The sequence below is a fragment of the Mercenaria mercenaria genome, chromosome 13, assembly GCF_021730395.1.
Source record: "Mercenaria mercenaria strain notata chromosome 13, MADL_Memer_1, whole genome shotgun sequence".
NCBI classification, from domain to species: domain Eukaryota; kingdom Metazoa; phylum Mollusca; class Bivalvia; order Venerida; family Veneridae; genus Mercenaria; species Mercenaria mercenaria.
The window spans coordinates 49,607,844-49,630,420 of record NC_069373.1 but is presented as its reverse complement, the minus strand read 5'-3'; the positions used below and the strand labels follow the sequence as shown (position 1 = coordinate 49,630,420).

The following is a 22,577-nucleotide window of genomic DNA, read 5'->3' as shown; positions in this document are numbered from 1 at the left end:
TGATATTTATTGTCATGAAGTGATGGACTGTTTTCTCTCTGATACACTTTCCTTAATTCGATATACTTTCCCCGGTAAGGGTAACGCGGGGAAGATAACTGTACTTTTTTTACATGAAAAGGCGACTTCAGCCGCCCACGACTAACATATCACTAAAAGAGCATTTGTTACAATGAACGTCCGATTATTTAACATGTATATAGGACACGAACATATTTATCAACATGGATACCATGAAGGAAATAGGATGTATGGGAATAGCAAAATTTGGGTTATATGTGGATCATTTTGAATCCGACTATATAGTGAATTAAAGTGACATTTTGAATTTCGGCCATCATCCGTGAATGTCTGAAACATATAAGGGGTGTTCAGTAGCTACCAGGAAAAGTGCTCTCACTTCTTCACGTGTCATCAAAAATCAACGAAACTGTTATATATTGTAGACCAGGGAATAATGTTGATATGTCAAAATCATATTTTCTTTGGAAAAATTATATGTAAATGCTAGTCCCCATAGCAACGTCATGTGACGTCATCCGACTCAATTTTGTCTTTTCTCTATTTGCATCTACTTGACACTTACCTGTTTTTTCAAGCTACATTTTCTTAGATCGGATAAATATTGACGTGAAACGTAAGCGTTACGCCAGTAACGTAATATCATTAAAGTGTTTGGTAGGGTAACGTAATATCATTAAAGTGTTTGGTAGGGTAACGTAATATCATTAAAATGCTTGGTAGGGTAACGTAATATCATTAAAATATTTGGTAGGCATATAGTGCTGGTCATCGCTTGTAATTCAGTGTTGAACGGAGACATAACATTCTGTGTTTTTAATAAAAAAAATCAAGGAAAAAGACAAATGTTATGCTGTATAAGGTTTAAGGAACAATGCTCTGAATAAAACAACATTTTAATATTGCTATGGGAGGTTGAAAAGTGGTGAGGATAATAATGTTACGACTCGCGGTTAAAGAACAATAACATTCGTTCACGTTTGAAAAACTAGAGAGCCTTTGGTACGGATCGGTACACCACAGCTCAGCACCCCATTTCATCAATTCGACAGGAATATCATATAAACAGTATTCATTTGTTCGTTAAGATGTCGAAAATGCATTTAGTGGCGAGAAACATTGAACCACTGGCAATCATAACTCATAAGTTTTATGTGATATGACAGACTCATAATGGCGCTTTGTCGCTTTAGAGGTAGTGACGTTGCCATAGCGAAGATAAATAAAAATATGTACATTCTGAAATATTTAACTTAAATATTCAAATGTAATACGTTCTTATCCGTCATATTTTCGAATTTTAGCAAAATAGGACCATAAATAAAGATGTTAGAGAACTTTTCCGGGTATTTTAACACCCCTCGTATCTTTTAATAATGACCATAGCAAGTGCAAATAACTTGAAGGGTTGGAATGAAATTAAATTTGAACTGCTTTCAGTATACGGTATGTATTACGTAATCAGTTATGTTATTTGTTCACTTTTAGTTTCTATGTCGTTCATTCGACTGGTTCTAGAGAACTCGTTTCCTTGATATTGACCAATTCTATTTCTTTATCAATAAGTGCAAAACGATTTTCAGTTCTTGGGTTTCCAAGCGCAGATGACTCGTCAAATGTCCATACACGGTGTAGAAAAGGAAGGATGTATATCGGTTCCGTCGGATGTTCTTTATCTTTACCTGGTATTCAAATAGTAATTAAATCATGTAATATCATTCCAAAAACAGACTAGCAAATGACAGAAACTATATTTCAATTCAAGTACATATGATTAATAACATATCAAACGGGATTACTGATTCAACAAAGAATATTCTGAAACTTACACGGAAACTCCATGATTTTATTAAAAACTATCACAACAGCAAACTTTAAGTGCCGTGTGGCGGCTGTAAAAAGTCTCCCCATACTTGAGTTCAGTTTTGTTAAATTTTTGGTCCTTTGGGATCATGGAGTCCATTCAACATTTGTTTAATAGAGTTTCACTTAAGCCGGTGCTATGAGGCGTGAGAGGTGTTGAACATTTCATTACCTCTCATGAGCAGACTCAGTCAAACCGAGTCTGCTATTATTCTTTTTGGTTGCATTCTTTGCTTCCAAAGAATCTTTTTACAGATTTTATTAACTTTCACAACAGCAATCTTTAAGTGCCTTGTGGCGGTTGTACAAAGTCTTCAAGTACTTGGATTCAGTGTTGTTATATTTTCTGGTTCCGCTTAAATCGGTGCTAGGGGTGTGAGAAGTGTTGCACATTTCATTACATCTCATGAACAGACTCAATCAAACCGAGTCTGCAATCTTCTTCTTGGTTGCATTCTTTGCTTCCAAAGGATCTTTTTACAGATAAGCATATCCATCAAAACGTATGTGAAGTAAAACAGCTGTGTTCTCCGCTCTTTTTAACAATGGTCCAGATGGAGAACTCAGAAAATACCCTAAAGTCTTTGATGGCGTAGGAAGCCTTACAGCTGTCCATAAGGCAGTACAATCGAATATAAAAACTGTCACCTAAAATGTATTTTCACAGCGGATTTTCTCAATATCTCATTTCAATATGGTCTTTGAACCTAATTTCTTCGGGTAAAAAAGCCCGTGACCTTGACTAAATCTTCACGCAAGTAACTTGTGAACAAAAATCCACATGCCTCATTGATAGAAACAAAAAAATGCACATGTCAAAATGCTCATAAACAACTTTCTAACGGCTCATTGTCACAGGGGCAAAAAAAAATTCAAAATGACTTTTTGGCATTTATTTTCTAAAAATTATACATTATAACTGTAATATATTTAAGTGTATATGGCCCATGAACCCATACTATATCCTAGCTACGTTACTGCCACCTGTGGACGTAACCTGTTTCTTTACCAAAGCAGTACAAATGCAACTCAGCCTTTGCAACCACATAAGCTTTTCCTAACAAAAGTAAATGAGCACTAAAGTAATCTGTGGAAACTGACTTAAGTGACTAAAATATAACTTGGTCTTTAGGAAAGCTACATTATACAAAATTTGATGACAATACCATATTCCGAAGAGAACGAATTCACCAGAGACATTTACAGACGTCATTTCTTGCATATGCCGGAAGCAATTTAACTGAGATTCCACGCAGCGATCAACACTTTTTTCCAATTTTCATTGAGTAATTCATACCATATTCTAGATATGACGGACGAAATGGCTGAATATTGGACGACGGACAGACGGACGGACAACGCTTTGACAATGTATGCTGTTCTTATACGGAGAGAATGAAAGAAATCAGATACCGGTAAGTGTTCTGATATGATGGACCTTACCTGTAATAAAACTGACAATCAAGCCGACGATAACTGCGATCAGAAATCCTATTAATCCGAACCACACGTAGGACACATCATATATAAAGATGTGATTGTCATCCGTTCTTTGTTGATAACTGCAATCCAGAAAAGATATTGCCAATACATTCGGAACATTTCCATTTGAAGACAATCACCCGCATGAAAGCATTTTTCTTATAATATGAAAGCAATCACCCGCATGAAAGCATTTTTCTTATAATATGAAAGCAATCACCCGCATGAAAGCATTTTTCTCATAATATGTCATGAAAGCATTTTTTCTCATAATATGAAGGCCATCGCCCACATGAAAGCATTCGATACATCATTTGCATTCGTTATACGAAGACAATAACCCGCATGAAAGCATTTTTCTCATAATACGAAGACAATCACCCGCATGAAAGCATTCGATACATCATTTGCATTCGTTATACGAAGACAATAACCCGCATGAAAGCATTTTTCTCATAATACGAAGACAATCACCCGCATGAAAGCATTCGATACATCATTTGCATTCGTTATACGAAGACAATAACCCGCATGAAAGCATTTTTCTCATAATACGAAGACAATAACCCTCATGAAAGCATTTTTCTCATAATACGAAGACAATCACCCGCATGAAAGCACTCGATACATCATTTGTATTCGTAATCTAAAGCAATGAAACATAGTTTATATCAAACCAGCTTCAGCATACAAAAAATAAGTAAGTAACAAATAGATGCATTTTAAATACATGTATTTTGTATGCAAATATAGCAAAATTCTCACTGATATCTGGGCAACTTATTTCATTATTTTGCCAAATCAAAATTGTATAAAATTTTAAATATCGGATATTATTTTTTGGTTGTTTGTTTTGTTTGCTTTAACGTCGCGCAGACACAATTATTCGTCATAACGGCGACTTTCCAGTTTAATGGTGCAGGAAGACCCTATGTCCCTCTCCGTGCATTATAACCACCAACCTTCCGTAACTATTCAACGCTCCGAGTGACGTTCGAACCTGCATCGGCGAGGGGAAAGAAATTTGAAGTCAGCGACCTTAACCACTCATCCACGGAGACCCCCTTTACATCCATTTGAAGTAAAGAAAACATATACGCAAAATAAAAGCAAACTTGGTATAACGAAGTGCATTCCTGAGAGGAAATACGTCGACCTTCGTTCACCCTAGCACCGTAGAATTCTTAAAGTTATGTTAAAAAAATAAACCCAATACAAAGCTATATAAAAATATGACCACCAGAGCCTTTTATATATGAATATTTCATGATCTTATTTTAATTCAGTTATAAAATTCTTTATTTTTGTTATTGTACCAAAATCAATATATAAATATAGAAAATTTAACGGTGACTTTCCTATACGTACGATCAGTGCAAATTAAAGTTTGTAATATAAACTGTATCATAGCTCGGTGTTTTTCTTAACAAATTTCGTGCATGTAAATCGTATACACTGAGTACAGGGTGCGGTAACTAAAAGTGTGCAGGTATTTAATACCCGCACGCTAGTTACCGCACTGTTGGATAGGAAAGTATGCCAGCGTGTCTGGAACAGTAGACAGCGAAGTGTATTTTATTGATTTTCTGCTCTCGGAACAGCAGACAGCGATATCCAACAGTGCGGTAACTAGCGTGGGGTATTTAATACCTGCACACTTTTAGTTACCGCACCCTGCACTCAGTGTATACGATTTACCTGCAACAAATTTGTTAAGAAAAAACGCCGAGCTATGATACAAGTTTATTTTACTTGGGCTTTACACATTTGTAAAGCAATGATTTTAAGTACTCACTTGAACTGCTGTATATGGCAATGTGGAACGCCTACAACTACCATATATGGATGGCTATGATACAAAACAGAAAGAACATTAGAACTCTCGGGTAAACGATTTTTACTCGGGGGCTAAGCCCCCTCGTACAAATCGTTTACCCTCGAGTTTCAATGCTCTTTCTATTACTTATTCTAACACAACCAGCAAATAACCTACATGTATACATGTAGAGCAAAATCTATCTCGGGTTATTCTGCAATAAACCACTCGCGTGCAATGACGTCATCCGATCCAGGTGTGTAGCACATCGTAAAAAGTAGTAACCTTTTTTATAACACTTGATACCAGTATGTCGTGTTAGAATCGAAATAATAAGTTCCAAAGTGTGATTTATCGTAGAACAACCAGAGTTTTTCGTTCTTATGCGAAACAATATATCACTCAGGCCTACGCCCTTCGTGATATATTCTTACGCATAAGAACTCAAAACTCTGGTTATTCTACTGGTTATTCTACGATAAACCACGTTTGGGAACTTATTATTTCTTAAATATACATAGGAAGAATTTATACCTGCAAGAAATGACTCGCTTTCTGTATATATGGCGAAAAGTAATTTTGTATTAATGAAATGATATCTGACCCTAAATTCAACACATTAACTGGTCTTTTTGTACTTTCTCCCATGAAATATCCAGGCATGTTTTAGCTGCGGCTAAAATGAACAAGTAAATGAGCCAGCCGCGTCATGAGAAAACCAACATAGTGGCTTTGCGACCAGCATGGATCCAGACCAGCCTGCGCGGTCTGGATCCATGCTGGTCGCAAAGCCACTACCGGTATGTTGGTTTTCTCATGACGCGGCTCAAATATTGATGAATGTATGTCTCCTCTGATAACGCTTGTCTGGTTCTTTTAACGTAGCATCGAGCACCAACACCCGCGAAGCCGTGTTTCCTGGGAAGAACCAGTACTAGTCTCTTGCGTTGGAGATACTCGAAGAGCATCTCAGAAATCACCAGTGTCTGAACCGGGATTTACGTTGTAAATATATTTAAAAAGTCCAATTTATTTTGCCATGTCTACGGAGCATTTGTTTTATATAGATTTGCGTCTAAAGACAGTTTGAGGACTGCAAATACATTTGTAATAAACGCATGTGTTCAAGCCTTTTAATACAGATCTGTAGCATCAGCTTATAAACGAATATTTAAATGCAGTTTATAATTAATACTTACTGTAGAGTTCCCATTGTTGTAGTCCCATTCAAATAACGATCAAATGATAAATCAAATGTTGAATTGTAATTACTTCTAGTTGGCAGTGCTAAATTCAGCTCAGGTAAGCCCGTTTCGTTTTGGATGCATCCAGATGTGGTGACTGGCTTCGACAATGGAGCTTTCGTGCCATATAGTAAAGAGCCAAGTGCAATCCACATATTAATAGCAATACCAACGATACCCCCTGCAAGAGCCCCCTATTATCAAAGAAAAAAACACTAGTATAATGCTATCGAATACTTTGATTTCCTAGTTTCCTTCATAAGCATATGAATTTGAAAGATGATTATATATTCAAAACATTGGCGCATTACTCATTCAATAATTAGTTTTTAGAAGGAAGTTTATTACTTATAATTAAAGAAAAGTGCCCGATGTCCTATTTTTTCACGATTACAAAATTGATTTCACTGTTAACAGATAGCATAGCAGCTATTCATAGATGAATTTTAAATACAAAAATAACAATCAAACTTTTTACTTTTTTGTTAGCCTGTGGAAAAACAGAACCCAGGAAAAATATACCAAAACCTGGACCGCCAGCAGCGCCAATAGCCGTGTTACACATCTGTAATAATTAATATTAACCATCAGCCTGCTATATTTCTAAAACGGACTGGTCAGTCATTAAATTTAAGCATTGCCATTTATTATTCGAAGGGATGTTCATTGAAAATTTACTGACCGAATAGCGAACAGTGCAGACCATGATCAGACTGCACTGGTCGCAAAGGCAGAATAATTTGCCAGCAGAAGGCTAGATGTTAAATAGGATATGAATGAGTATATATCAAATGAGTAAAACTTATATAAAATGTAACTAAAGGATGTACACTATTGTCCATTATATCTACATGATAAAAGAAAGAGTTCCTGCAGAAATCACAAAACCAATATGCTTATACAGTTTAAATGTGGGCTTTAATTAAACAACTAACAATATAACATTGAGCATCATATAATTACCTGCATCACCGGTCCTGTCAAGTATTGAAGCAGGTAAGCCAGTGTGACAACCAATGCACCTAACACCAACACTCGAAAATTGAACAAAAATATGTTTAGTTTTTAACTTCATATTTTTTCTCAGTAATATGAATGAGGACGTCTGAATTTAAGCCCGAAAGACATTTTACAGAGTTTGTGAGACTTAATTCTGAACGATAATTTAACATAAATATATCAACACATTAAAAGTAAAAACATTAAGTTCATTTCAAACTATTTGATTATATAGAAAGTACACTAGCATATTAATAGGCATATACATTGCAAATCATATACATGTATATGGGGTGTAAGCTTGGATGTATCAACTTGAAAGTATTTGCTTTTATACCTAACAGTTTTACAACGAGAGCCTTTCTAATTGGCAACATGTTCTTCAACCACCCAGCCAGGACATCTTGAAGAACATTTGTAGCCAATGAGCTTATACCCGAAGACAAGGAACTAAAATAAAATAAGAATGCATACAATAATGACATACATCTACTTTTTTAAAAAGTATTTAGAAATAGGTTTATAACACTGTAGCAAAACGGCTGTTTCTTACGGATGGAGCTCAACATTCTTCATTCAGAAAAGGAAAATAACTTGAATGAGGATTTTCTACATTAGATACTTAGAGTTAAAATGACAGCCGCGCCATGGGAAAACCTACACAGCGCGATTGCGACCAGCATGGATCCAGACCAGCCGCGCATCTGTGCAGTCTGGTCACAATCCATGCTGTTCGCTAACTGTTTCTCTAATTACAATATAAGCTTTGAAAGCGAACAGCATGGATTCTGACCATACTGTCCGCGCAGTCTGGGCAGGCTCCATGCTGGTCACAAACGGATCATGTTGGTTTTCTCATGGTGCGGCTCAATTATTGATTTGAAAGATGGGCACATGATATCTATTATGCGTCATTCCTATTACATTTGTTGATAATTACCTTAAAAAACATGCGTTTATGCAAACATAAACATTAATACGAAAAAAAAGAAGATATTTTACCTTAATGTTCCACTGAAAACAGCCGCCAGAAATAGCCCAGCCAGTCCTGGCACATCATGTAACGCATTCTTGACAAAATATATCAGCAACTAGAATTTAAACATGACCAGTATAACCGCTCAAGCTTACACTTCTATTTCCTTACACTTCTATTTCTCTCTAAGACCCACTTCCTTAAAATGATGTTGTCAACACGAAAATGCAAAGACAAGATGTTTTTAATACAAAAATTCATTGTGTCCTATAATTGGCCTTTTGCAATAAGTTCTCATTTAAACCTTAGAGGCATTGTCCGCAAATAAAACCTTATACAAAAATATACTAGATACATTTATCATTTAGCGCACATCTGATAAAGTACAAATAGCATTCTTTAACTATGAAATGGACAAGAGTATTCAAACAAATGGAATCATTTTTTATTTCATGCATGCTTTTCAAGAGGATGTTGTTTTTTGTTAGTAAGGTTCCTCTCAGCACCGTATCGCACCTAATGCAAAAACGAAATAATTTATCACAAAAATGTTACGAAAAAAGTCCTGTAGAAGCATTTAGAATTCAGATTTACGTAAGATCTGTAGCATCGACATAACTGTATATAGTTTGAGCATTAGCAGTCAAAATAGTTATCCTGCATTGCCTTTACCAACGTTTTACATATCAAATATACGCATTAATTATCTAACTGAATTCGTTCTTCAATTCAAAATTAACTAAAGATATTTTTGGGCAACCCCAAGCGCTGGATGCACATGCCATTAAAAGGGTCATGAAATTGGCCTTATTTTTTCAAACGTTTTTAACAGAGTTTTAACAGGTCACCATTAAAATTCACCCATTACTTCTTACTATTTAATGGGATTTTCATGACCATAGTTTTAATGCCATACTAGTATATTAAAAAGCCATGAAATAAGTATATTAAAACCCTGGTAAAATATACCTTGTTAAAATGACTTTGACGGCCATGAAAAGCTGCTTAAAATAAACCATTAGAATAAGTTAATTGGCTCCTTAAAACTCCATGAAAATTTTTAATTGGCATGAAATTAATGTGAACAGAACAGAACAGAACAGAAACTTTATTTCGACTTAAGCATTTACAGCTCATCGTCATAAATGATGATCACAATATACATTTACAATATATAATTACATTTACAGTTTTACAGACTATATATGGAATATTTAAAAAAGAACATGTAGGTAAACAAAAACGTACATGCAATGTATGAGAGTGTTTAACTTGGAATACACAAGATATGCTCAATTGTTAAGTACATCATTTCTAAGTTTAAAACCTTTAGTACAAAATGTAGCTAATTTATTTAACACTGACTTTTTATCCGAGTTGAGTAAAACAATAAACTTGTACATACTGGGAGCTGTATAAAAATATCTTTGTATATATGTCTTTCTTAAATCGCTATATAATGGACAAATTAAAATAAAATGATATTCATCTTCGATGTCGTTTAAAGTACACAAACAGCATTTCCTTTGATTTCTTTCTATATTTCTATGGCGTCCTGTTTCGATAAATAAATTATGTGAATTTAACCTTATTTTCGCCAGCGCATTTCTCATTTTAGGATTTTGTATAATTCTCAAATAACCAGCACGTTGAAAATCAAGCTTTAATTGTTTATATAAAAATAACGAGGAACAAGAAGAAACGTTAGTATGCCATTCTGAAATATATATATCCCGAAGACGGGTAGTAAGAAGTGGTACAAAAGAATTAATATTAACACATTCTGGGTATAACCAAACATCATTAATGTGCCATTAAAAAGTACCCCTTAGTTCCACATTAATTAGTAAATACTAATGGGGCTATTAATTTTTTTAACACTCTGGTAATGGCCGTTAATTATAAAAAATTGATGAATGGTCTCATTAAATATGTCAGATTCAATTTTAATGAGTTCGTAATATTTTAATGATATATCAAATTAAGGGCCATGAAAATTTGCCATCAGAATTAGACATCTTAAGATAATCAACTTCATATTGATATTTGCCGTATTGATTTAAACTGCGTATTACTACACATGTAATAGTATCTATACATATGTACTGTTTTGTAAAATGCTAGAAGAATATTTGATTCTTCTTTTCTCTCTCATTATTTTGTAATGTAAACACATGTAACAGCCTCGTACAAACATATGTCATATTGTATCCTCATTCTGTCATATGTTCATATGAAATGAGAAAATAAATGGATATTGTATTGTAGTGTTGTACTGAGAAGGGTTTACAGGTACCAATTTAATAGATCAAGTGACCATGTGGGTAGTTTTAACTATTCAACATTTTTATATTGACAGACATTCTGACCAAGTTTTTATTGGTACAGACATTAGGCGTCAGGTGTATTCAAAAAGGAAATGTTGATGACAATATCAGCGCACAATGGGCAATCAAAATTTAGCTCTCCTTCAGTACTTTGTGCTCAGATGCATGCACTTAAACAGCTAAGAGCAAATGTTTGAGGGATTGCATCACAAGTAGCTCCCCCATTCAAGCGTACCACACTCTTTGATTCATTGAAACGAAGAAGCCATTGATCTGCCCATACTCCAAATGAATTTAAATCAGACTGTAAATCTTCACAATCATGTCTACTGTTCACTTCTCTATAAACCTTAGTTTCTACTCAAGGATTGGAAAATTTGAAAGTCTAAACTGGTCGGAAGACATTTCATAATGTAAATTCCTTATCCCACCCACTTTCTTACACAAATGCTGATTAAACCAAAACAAAAAAAAAAAAACAACAGAAAAAGTGGCACGCATCAAAACGCATTTAACCTTACCAAAATAATGTAGATTGATGTTATCAAATAAATTAGTATGTTTTCATCCGACTTTCATTGAAATAAATCCGATTTTTTGTAGGAACACAATTTGGCAAACATTTGAAGAAAATGGCGTAACTGCATCAAGGGGAAATAACTTTAATGCAACTAAATATAACATCATGCTATATTATAGACGATGTGTGCGTAGTATGTATTTATTGTGATTAAAGTCCATTTTTGAAGAATATGGGACTGGAATAATAAGCATTCAATGGGACAAGTGCAAGCCAAAAACAAAACAAAATTATTTTTTGTGCTTCTGAAAATATACGAATCACATTAAATACAGAATGTAGGATTTAATGGGCATCACATTGCTGTTAAGGGCCATTAATTTTACTCTTAAATGAAATCGTACAGAACCTTAACATTTAATGGACATTTAATCAAAGTTAAGGGCCATGAATTATCCTGTTAAATTCAAAATATAGAGAATTTCATTATTTTTTCAAAGCCATTAACTTTTTTTAGCTACCAAACCAAATTTAAATTTTTAACGGCATGATTCATGGTCAAAAATGGGTGTTTTAATGATATTTTAACATGTAACCCATTAATATTGTGAAACCTGTTAAATAAAGTGATGCAAGAATTAATGGGGTTAATTAACAGTTTTTCCTATTTTGATGGATATTTTACTTGGTTTTAAACCATGTTTAATGGTTTGTGCATCCAGTAGTGTTTGCCCATGAAATTTAATTCATCTGATTGACTGCGTGTTATTGGGAGCTATAGCGGGGAATCGGTACATGATTATCTAACATATGATTGGAAACATTTACAGTTTCAGTTAAAAAGTATTTCAGGTATGTAAGTTATGCTAAGAATCTTGTCAAATCGCATTTGTTCTTACTTGTTTTATTGACAAACCATATCTTCTCCACTTTAATCTGGCGCACGCCAATTTCCGCATTTGTATCTAAAGCCATCAAATTTCTCTAGGGTGTTGTCAATTTAATGTTTCGTAATTAAGAAAGAAAGGAATGCCACATGCATGGGACAATATTAACAGAATGTCCACTATAATATTCGTTAACTTTCTATTCTGTAAAAAAACCCAAAAAAACCTGGTTTGGATTTGACAACGTCTCGTTTGCCAGTGGATCACATTCTTTGTTAGCGATGTAGGCATACAGCACGAGTCCAGTGAGTGCCAGGATGAACGTGAAGAATATGTTCAGTGGTATATTCAGAAGGGAAGCACTACGGATTAATAGAATAAAAAGTTGTTTGAAATAGTTATAGGTTAACTGAAAGAAGACATATTCTATTATTGAAAACAAAGAATTTATGTCAATATATAGGAATACTGTGAACATAACTTGATTTGAATTATTGAAAACTGAAAGGAGCGAATACCGAAACAACAGAACATATTACTCTGAAATTACCATATCAAAGTCTACGCATACATTTTTGCATGTTTGGTTTTTTCTATGGACGCTATCCTTTGTATTGCTGACTGGTCAACACAAGTCGGCATCCAGAGAAACAGACCACCAATAACACATCCCCATACTGTATGGCGTATGCGAGGATCCGGATTTATTCTGAAAGAAAAAGGGCGATGGTTGAAACTTATCATTGTAAATTATGATAAAATAGGATTGTTTCTGTACGTACGGTGGTATGTTTTGGACATGCATTTTATTTTTAAGATTAAATTATCTGGAGCGCACGCCTTCTATCTCGAGCTCTCTTTCTGTGCGCCATTAGCAAAATGTGTAGATTTTAACCGATTTTAATCACGGTGGCGATACCTTGGGTATGCAGGGGTGCAAAATTTATATTTTTTTCATGATAACTTTGTTAATACTTAACCAATAAACGAAATAAGGACGAGTGCCCGCTCATACGAAAACTACAGCCTCGATGGTTAGGCTTGGGCACACGAGTTTCGTATTTTTTTTTGAAAAGTACAAACAGTTGGATTTGTTTCATCAGAATGCGCCGTTGCACTTTTCACACCAAATATGAAACCCAGATGAGCAAGCCCTACAACCGAGGCTGTAGTTTTCTTATGGGCGGGCACTCGTCTTTATTTCATTTAAATTGGTTAAGTATTAATAAAGTTACCATGAAAAAAGGTTAAATTTTGCACCCCTGCATACCCAAGGTATCGCAACCGTGTTAATTAGACGTGATTGTTCAGATCATTTTGAGCGTATGTTGTGTTGCGAATATTTGTGTTGTATTTCTGTTAAATATAAAGAATAATGTATGATAATAGTAGACTATGTTTAAGTGAGTCTAATCATAAGAGGTAATTACACGTTTTAAAAGCACATTACGCTAGCTTAAAGTCGAACTCTATTATAAGCAGCACGGATGCGAAGGAATCCTTGCTCCCAAAGGACTTGTATTTAATTAATTTATTTTATTTTATTTTGTTGGGTTTAACGTCGCGCCGACACAATTTAAGTTCATATGGCGACTTTCCAGCTTCAATGGTGGAGGAAGACCCCAGGTGCCCCTCCGTGCATTATTTCATCACCAGCGGGCACCTGGGTAGAACCACCGACCTTCCGTAAACCAGCTGGATGGCTTCCTCACATGAATAATTCAACGCCCAGAGTGAGGCTCAAACCCACATCGATGAGGTATTTTGTATTTAATTAATTAATTAATTAATTAATTATTGTATTTAATATGAACAGTCAGTTAAATAACACAGTCGAGAGATAAACTATATGAAATCATAACAGGCACTTGTGAGCTTCTTTCTTACAATGTTTCAACGACTCTCAAACTCCTCGCAGGAACGCTACCAATCTGGCACCGGATGAACTTGAATTTCACATATTAAGTATTCCCATTCATATATAATTAAGACAACTTCTATTCTTTTGGGCTATCTTTGACTCTGTTCTTGCTTTCTTTCACTATATCTATGCAAAATTTGTTTTAAGAAAAAAAAATAAAACAAGAAATGCACATTTAGCAACTGGATATATCACACTGGGAGGCAAAACGTACTGTGGGATGAAATGTGTAAAACGAGTTTCAATTAGCATTGTTTATACGTCCATAACATAAACTAGGAACCCCATACTATATCGTTTTTAATGCAATTGTAATCAAGTGTATTGTTTAAGGTTCAGTGTACATCGCCTTATGAACCGTCGTGACATCAGCGCATATCTCTGTTGTGTAGCTTGTGCAAATGTTGAGTTCTGCTCAACTTTGGGCACGATGCGTGGATAGTAGCATGCATTTACACTACGATCCATAAACAGGCTCGATCAATCCAAGCCTGCAATGTTTTCATTTTTGTTGTGTTTTGCGACCTGTAGAGTTTCCATTTTTTCTACTTTCTAAAATTCATATTATTTTCTCATGACTTTTCTTACTTACTATTGCCAGATATGGTATGGAGTAGTTCATTAAAACGATAACTCATAAAGATTGAATGCCATAGAATTCTAAAATTTTAAAGAAGCGCATCTGTTTTCAACCTATTTGTTTTTTATTAAATGGTACTTATGAAATTAAAATGTGTTATTATTAGTCTAATTAACTAAGTTAAGACAGATGAGCTTTAACAAAGCTATAGTGCATTTTATATGACCTGGCGGGGCGGGATTTCGCGACGGTCCACTACATTATTGTGCAGGGTATGTAATACATGTAGCGTTGAATTTTAGTCGTTGGTTACCGAAGATTACGGAATTGAACAATTATATTGCTTTACCTATTTTGCTCGTTTATTTTTTTTTGAGATTAATATTATTTGCATAAGTCAGAGATTAACTCCGCCCCGCCAGGTCGAATAAAACGCCAAAATAACCGACATTCGACTTTAAATGATTTTTATGCATGTGTTCGAGCGTTTTATGTCAAAATAACCGAGCGTTTTATGTCAAAATAACCGAAATTCGTCTTTAAATGATTTTTATGTACGTGTTCAAGCGTTTTATGTCAAAACAACCGAGCGTTTTATGTCAAAATAACCGAAATTCGACTTTAAATGATTTTTATGCACGTGTTCGAGCGTCTTATGTCAAAATAACCGAGCGTTTTATGTCAAAATAACCGAAATTCGACTTTAAATGATTTTTATGCACGTATTCGAGCGTTTTATGTCAAAATAACCGAGCGTTTTTTTATGTCAAAATAACCGAAATTCGTCTTTAAATGTTTTTTATGTACGTGTTCAAGCGTTTTATGTCAAAATAACCGAGCGTTTTATGTCAATATAACTGAAATCCATCTTTAAATGATTTTTATGTACGTGTTCGAGCGTTTAATATCAAAATAACCGAGCGTTTTATGTCAAAATAACCGAAATTCGTTTCAACTGTTGTTAGAATTAACATGACGTAACAATAAATGGAAAGGACTTTAAGCGTGAACAAGGAGAAGTGAAAAAAGCAAACTGACATCAGATGCGGTAAACTTACATGAGCCGCGCCATGAGAAAACCAACATAGTGGCTTTGCGACCAGCATGGATCCAGACCAGCCTGCGCATCCGCGCAGTCTGCTCAGGATCCATGCTGTTCGCTTTCAAAGCCTATTGCAATTAGAGAAACCATTACCTAACAGCATGGATCCTGACCAGACTGCGCGGATGCGCAGGCTGGTCTGGATCCATGCTGGTCGCAAAGCCACTACGTTAGTTTTCTCATGGCGCTTATAGTAATATATACTCATCAAATTTGATCCGACCACCTTTCGATGACAACTCAAAAACCTTTGATAAACTTCCTATTTCCTTTACACCCTGCAAAGAAGAATACATAACTTTGATAATGAAAGTAACAATGACATTAACTTATTGTAATCGTTACTGTGATGAATATAGTTGATATACTCGGTCGTCCTGGGGTGCTGTATTATTCTTATTTATAAGTGCGAGACTTTTTCATGTGTATTTTTTATTCCTTTATTCAATATAATGGACATTTAGTAAACGCCCATTTTGGAAAGATGTGACGTTTTATGTTTTCTCCCTTCATGCGAGGGTTGGAGCATGTTTTGGCAGGCGGAAAAAAGATCGGTGTCTGTTCAATAAATAATGTATTTTTCTCAGAACAAAACCAAATTAATATAGAAGAGGTACTACTATAACATCTAGGACAAATTCGATAACCAACCACTTCGCCAGAGTATCTCCAGAGTTATGGTCCTTGCATCGGTCAAAGTTGCAAAAATTGACAGTGCCCGCTCAACAACTGAATATGTTTTTCTTAAAAATAAACCAGAAATATACAAAGTATGTATCTCAATAATTGAAGTATTTTATTCTATATCCAGATTCAATAACCAGTTAGTGTCTTTAGAGATTTGGCCCCTCTCCAACTTGAACAGGTCTCATCCAACGTTTAACTTGGTCATAATATTAATGGGCATAATATCTCGACCAAGTTTGAAAATTATCTCGATCTCCCAAGTCATTCCGGAGTTATGGCCCTTGAATTACTAAACAATACGAAAATTGACTTCGTAGTTCTTGTACGACGTTTACCAAATTTGGTCACATTATTAATGGGCATAATATGTTAGACAATTTTGATAAAAAGCTTGGAACTCCCAGTAACTCCTCTTATGACCTTTAAATTACTTAAATTTACAACAAGTAAGTACAAGTGTTCACATAATGTCTTAAGCAGTTCTTTTTCAGTGTTCACAAAACTTTAACAGGAATATTACATTCGCTAAAGAGTTATGGACCTTGAATAAACTTGAAAGCCAGAATAATATCAATACATTTGCTCAGTAGGTAGAGTATTTTAAACTTCAAAAGTAATTTGCAGTGACGGGCGTATATGTTGACAGTTTGGACCTCTTGTTATAACATTAATGTTTGATTTATACATATAGATTCCTTATTACGTTTTATTATAAGAGGATGGAAACTTAAAATATTTTATTTTAAGAGGGCAGAAACTTAAATGAAAGTCACATATTGACCTATGAAAATTTACAGAGATCGCCATATCAAGTCATTGTTAATAGTTATAGTAAATACTTACTAGTGTAAGAATCACAGTCAAACCACCGTACAGGATAACACATTGGATAGTATCTGTCCATACCACTGTTCTCATTCCACCCTAATAAAATACAAGTTCTTTTAAGTACGATTTTAGAGTGTATTTAGATTTTATTACTTACGTATTATACAGTTCCGGACCAGGGACGTCACATTTTTTTTCTTTCATATTGAATTGTATAAGTTCATATCAATTCTTTGACTTTTGCGTATGATTTATTTCGAGTACATTAGTTCCTTTTATCTCAAATATTTGTTAATGCATAGCCTCGTGTATAATTCGTGATATTTATCCCACTGCTTATCTCAGTTTTCAATTGCTTTAGGTACTGATATGTTACAGACTTATGAAAAGTATTAACAAACTAAAACGGTCGTTATATCGGTTAACCCTTACCCTGCTATATTTCTGAAATGGACATTTGGGCAGTACCATTTATTATTCAAAGGGATGTTCACTGAAAATGTACTGACTGAATAACGAAACAGTGCAGACCATGATCAGACTGCACGGACGTGCATGCTGATCTTGGTCTGCACTGGTCGCAAAGGTAAAATCACTTGCCGTCAGTAGGCTAAAGGTTTAGAAATTCAACTTACAATAGCGGTATAAACAGTTCCTAACGCTCCTATAAGTACAATTGATAACCATATTGGTATTCCAGCAACTGAAACAGATATGTATCACAACTTAACTTATATAAGCAAATTTATTTACTGACCGTGTTGAACCAGACAGTCCGTGGGTTCTTATAACAGTTAAAGATATACCTATAGTCATTAATTTTAATAAACAGTCAAAACAGTTTCATGTAATTGTAATGTATTTTTAACGTGTAACTTTTAAAAGATTTTGCATAATTATATTTGTTTTGTTTTTTTGTTTATGTTGGATTAAGATCGAGTAACACCGACACAATTTAGATCTTATAACGCCTTTTTTTGAAGAAGACCAAAGATGACCCTCAAGACATTAGTTCAGGCATGGACGGACACCTGTGTAGAACCACATGACTTCCGTAAGCCAGCTGGATGGTTTTCTCACGTGAGAAAAACGAGGTTACGAACCCACAGCGATGAGAGACAAATGATTTGACGTCAGCGACCTTAACCACACAGCCACGGAGGCCCGAATATGCTTATATATTAACTATTTATACAGATCTGTGTATCTACTCAATATAATCTATAAAAAGGTCCCATTGAAGCATGAAAAACAAAGCAGAGGATACCGTTAAATATTGTATGATCTCATTAATTTGAATTCAAACAAAGCTGTGATAGGTTCATTACCTACTTCAAGCGCAAGAGCTGGGGTGTACAGGACAATGCTGATGTACAGCACCTGAAAACAAGACAAGTCTACTATATGAGCCGCGCCATGAGAAAACCAATATAGTGTTTTTGCGACCAGCATGGATCCAGACCAGCCTGCGCATCCGCGCAGTCTTGTCAGGATCCATGCTGTTCGCTTTCAAAGCCTATTGCAATTAGAGAAACCGTTCGCGAACAGCATGGATCCTGACCAGACTGCTCGGATGCGCAGGCTGGTCTGGATCCATGCTGGTCGCAAACGCACTATGTTTGTTTTCTCATGGCGCGGCTTATATAAATTATAACAGATTAAATTGTAGATAAACAGCTGTTTATATGAATGATATGGCTTGTGCTCCGACTGAAAAGAATACTTTATGCCCTATAAGGAACTATTGGATTTATAACATTCTTTTTATGTTGTCCTGCTGATGCAAATAACTGCATGTTTAATACTGTTTAAACCAATCTTAATTGTTCTTTAAGTCTTATGTATTTTCGAGAGAAATATTCTGTAGAAAGTATCACAACATTCAAATACATGTACTTAATCTGATAAATTTAAAGTTTTTTTTAATAATTAAACTCTAAGTAGCATGAATAATCCGCCACATATACAAATAAGAATAATTATTCAGATCAAATGCAGATTCAGCGACTATTATATAAATAAATTTGAAGTGTACTCATAAAGTTTCCCAGGTACAATAAATTGACAAATTATGACCTTATTTATATTTCTGTACATATTTGTTTCTGTTTCAATGACTGATCATGGTCTGTATATTAGCTAAAAAGAAAACAAATATACCGTTTTTAGCATGCCCATTGTCATGCCAAGAAGCTGCACGGCTCTGGACTGGAACCGTCGCTGTAGATACTGCAGTATAAAAAGTACAATAATGTAAAGTCAGCTTTTACCAAGTTATTTTCACGCAAATCTCATTTCTGACAAAAACGTAATCAGCTGAATATAATGCGCATATATGATGAATTCTGAAAAACGTAACACAGCATCTAAAGGAAACGTTTAACCTTTAACCTGCTGAATTTCTCAAATGGACTAATCCATCATTCAATATGGGCAGTATCACATTATTCGAAGGGGTGTTCCCTGAAAATTTACTGACTGAACAGCGAACAGTGCAGACCATGATCAGCCTGCACGGATGTGCAAGCTGATCATGGTCTCCACTGGTCGCAAAGGCAGACTGACTTGCCGCCAGCAGGCTAAAGGTTAAAACAGCACGTACTTCTTAGATTCCGAATCCGTACAGCTTTTGATTCAGTTGAGGATCAAATATTCATGTATTTACCATACTTCTCCTTTTTTTGCAATTTCAGTTCATATCAAATGGCAGAAGGTGAGAAAACCAGAAATCTTTCATCAGTCAATAAATTAATTGTTCCATTTTTCTCATGTCGCTCAGTCTTTTAATAACAGCTTCATTTGTGCAAACTGCATACGCAAAATGGCAAACGTATTGGCAATTTGTTTTTTTTTCATAACTGATCTTATTTCGCCGTTTTTATGTTTTTTTTTTTAAAGAACTAATATCTATACTAGATATCATTGGCACCAAGACACAAAAGCGTTACCAAGTTAAAACGACATCATATTTAATTTCTCAATAAAACGCCCGTGAAAATGCATTGTTGTAACCTGATAGGAATAGAATGCAGTTTGAACTTATTTTATTTGTTTTCCATCAGGTCAACGTCTTATCGGCACAAAAGGTCACCATAAACGCCGTCACAAGACGCCGGGTACTATCGATGAATCGCTAGTGAAAGCAATTTTTTGCAACCAAATTAATGACAAAACTTTTGAAGGTCTTTGTTCAAACAGTTTAAATTTGTTATTATGGTATGTAGTGCACAATTATGATAGCTCATACACAAGTAGGATAAAGCCTGCCCGCTTAGCGATATAGGGAGAGCGCAAATCTACGGATCTTGGTTTTGGAGTTTGATTCCCGGGCGAGGCGTATGTGCACCGTGACGATTTGATAACGGACATTGTGGCTGAAATCATTCGTCCTCCACCTCTGATTCATAAGGAGAAGGTGGCTGTTATTAAACATGTATTAAGATATTAATTCATCTTCTAAAGATATGGTCTAGTTTGGCGACTCGTTTGTGATGACTGTGTACTCAAATACAGAAGTTAGCGCCTGATTCTCGATTGATACCGGTTTTGTGTCTGGGTTGGTATAAATTCATAAAAGTAATTTGGAGCCAAATTTTGTTATATTTGTTATTTTTCGTAGGAAAAAGTAAGTTTATGTATTTTCTTCTTCCTGCTGAGGTTTTCCATTTTAGTTTAGTACATAATTTGTCAAGGTTGCATAATTTCGTGGCTCCAGTTACACTTCGCGTGCATTCTGTTTGGATCAATTCAATATTATCCTTATCTTCTAATGTGCAGTTGTCCCAATCTAATTATGGCGTTACAAGTATTAGAGATTGTCTGTTTAATAGAATTTAATAGCATTGAGGCATCTAAGAGACCCTCTTCGTTGCCAATGATTATGTTTCATGTGTAAATAGGTGCTTGCATAATAATAAATTGAACATAAAACTTTTATTGCTTTAGTCATAATGAATTATTCAAAAATAATTTATTATTAATGATATTTGGGAAAACAGGGCTTTAACTTTTCAACGGGAAAGAAATAGCCCTAAACCAAACGCCTTGAATAAAAAACAACAACAAAGAAATTGACTCACGTTAATAAATGACGCAGCACATGAAAGCCCTTTGCCGGCGTATCAAAAATAATATCAGTTTGAGAAGTCTGTATTTGTGATAAGAATAGACTGGTGTACAGTTGAAAACTATATAATATGTAAGTCGAACAGAACGGTTTTATCTAAAGCTGTAGTTATCCTGTCTTGACTTGCTAAACTATCTTGTAATGCCATGTCTTATAACGGCCTGTATATAATGTCCTTCCAAACGTCGCGCTTTTCGACATATAACAACGCTTTTCAACGATTTTTAGCAAACAATCTAACGAGAACACATATCTTTTTCTTTATTTGATAATTTTAAAGGGCGGGCCCTGCAGCAGATTGTTTAAAAAAATAAAACACTTTGACCGCACGGAAAAAAGTTATAGGACAAAATGCCTAAATTTGCACGTACAAATTTTATAACGATTTTGGCATGAGCCAATTTGTTTTCAAAAAAAGGGTGATCTTATAATGCACTAAATACCTATAGATTTTGTCACATGCATTGGAACAGACAACTCCATGCGCATTCGAAAAGAAAAATGAAATCGCCAAGATATTAGTGAAATTATGACATAAAAACGTGAAATATCGGGTGCCAAAAGGTGACGCTTTTAACGTGGACGCATAAGCGTCAAATAGAAATATATAATATATATAGATATATTCTGATGGCTTTGCGACCAGCATGGATCCAGACCAGCCTGCGCATCCGCGCAGTCTGGTCAGGATCCATGCTGTTCGCTAACAGTTTCTCCAATTCCAATAGGCTTTAAAAGCGAACAGCATGGAGTCTGACCAGACTGCGCGGATGCGCAGGCTGGTCTGGATCCATGCTGGTCGCAAACCCACTATGTTGGTTTTCTCATGGCACGGCTCATTTAATAAAACGAAAAGTTTACCTCGTACGCACTTGTCAGTCTCAATGGATGCACTAACGGCACGATGAAAAATGCCTGAACAAGACTGGCAATACATACTGCTAGTGTCATATATAAAAACATAACGTCATAGAGATAGATTTCGCTTGGAAACCCAAATATGGATACGGCGGACTGAACAGTTACTGCCATCGACAAGGCAACAGGAACCAGGTGAATCTGTCAATTTCCGAGAATATATTCCTCCATTGTCCTCTGTTTCTTGATAAACCCATAGTAAATTCCAATCGCAGAAGATATAACAAGAAAAATCACCATTACAATATAATCTTCAGTGTGAATTTCTAATCGTTCCATT

At 35.1% G+C, this 22,577-nt stretch overlaps 1 protein-coding gene across 1 annotated transcript; it reads right to left on the bottom strand.

Moving 5' to 3' along the window:
- Positions 1 to 1,521: 1,521 nt before the first annotated feature.
- On the bottom strand, positions 1,522 to 22,411 carry LOC123530331 (sodium-dependent multivitamin transporter-like). Its single transcript, XM_045311102.2, has 14 exons — positions 22,241 to 22,411; positions 19,414 to 19,482; positions 18,582 to 18,633; positions 17,889 to 17,956; positions 17,269 to 17,349; positions 15,943 to 16,016; positions 12,362 to 12,497; positions 8,428 to 8,516; positions 7,763 to 7,875; positions 7,390 to 7,460; positions 6,905 to 6,991; positions 6,382 to 6,620; positions 3,328 to 3,446; positions 1,522 to 1,703 (listed from the first exon to the last, which is right to left on the bottom strand). Exons 1-14 carry the CDS (start codon positions 22,409 to 22,411, stop codon positions 1,522 to 1,524), a joined length of 1,551 nt encoding a protein of 516 aa, XP_045167037.2.
- Positions 22,412 to 22,577: the final 166 nt, after the last annotated feature.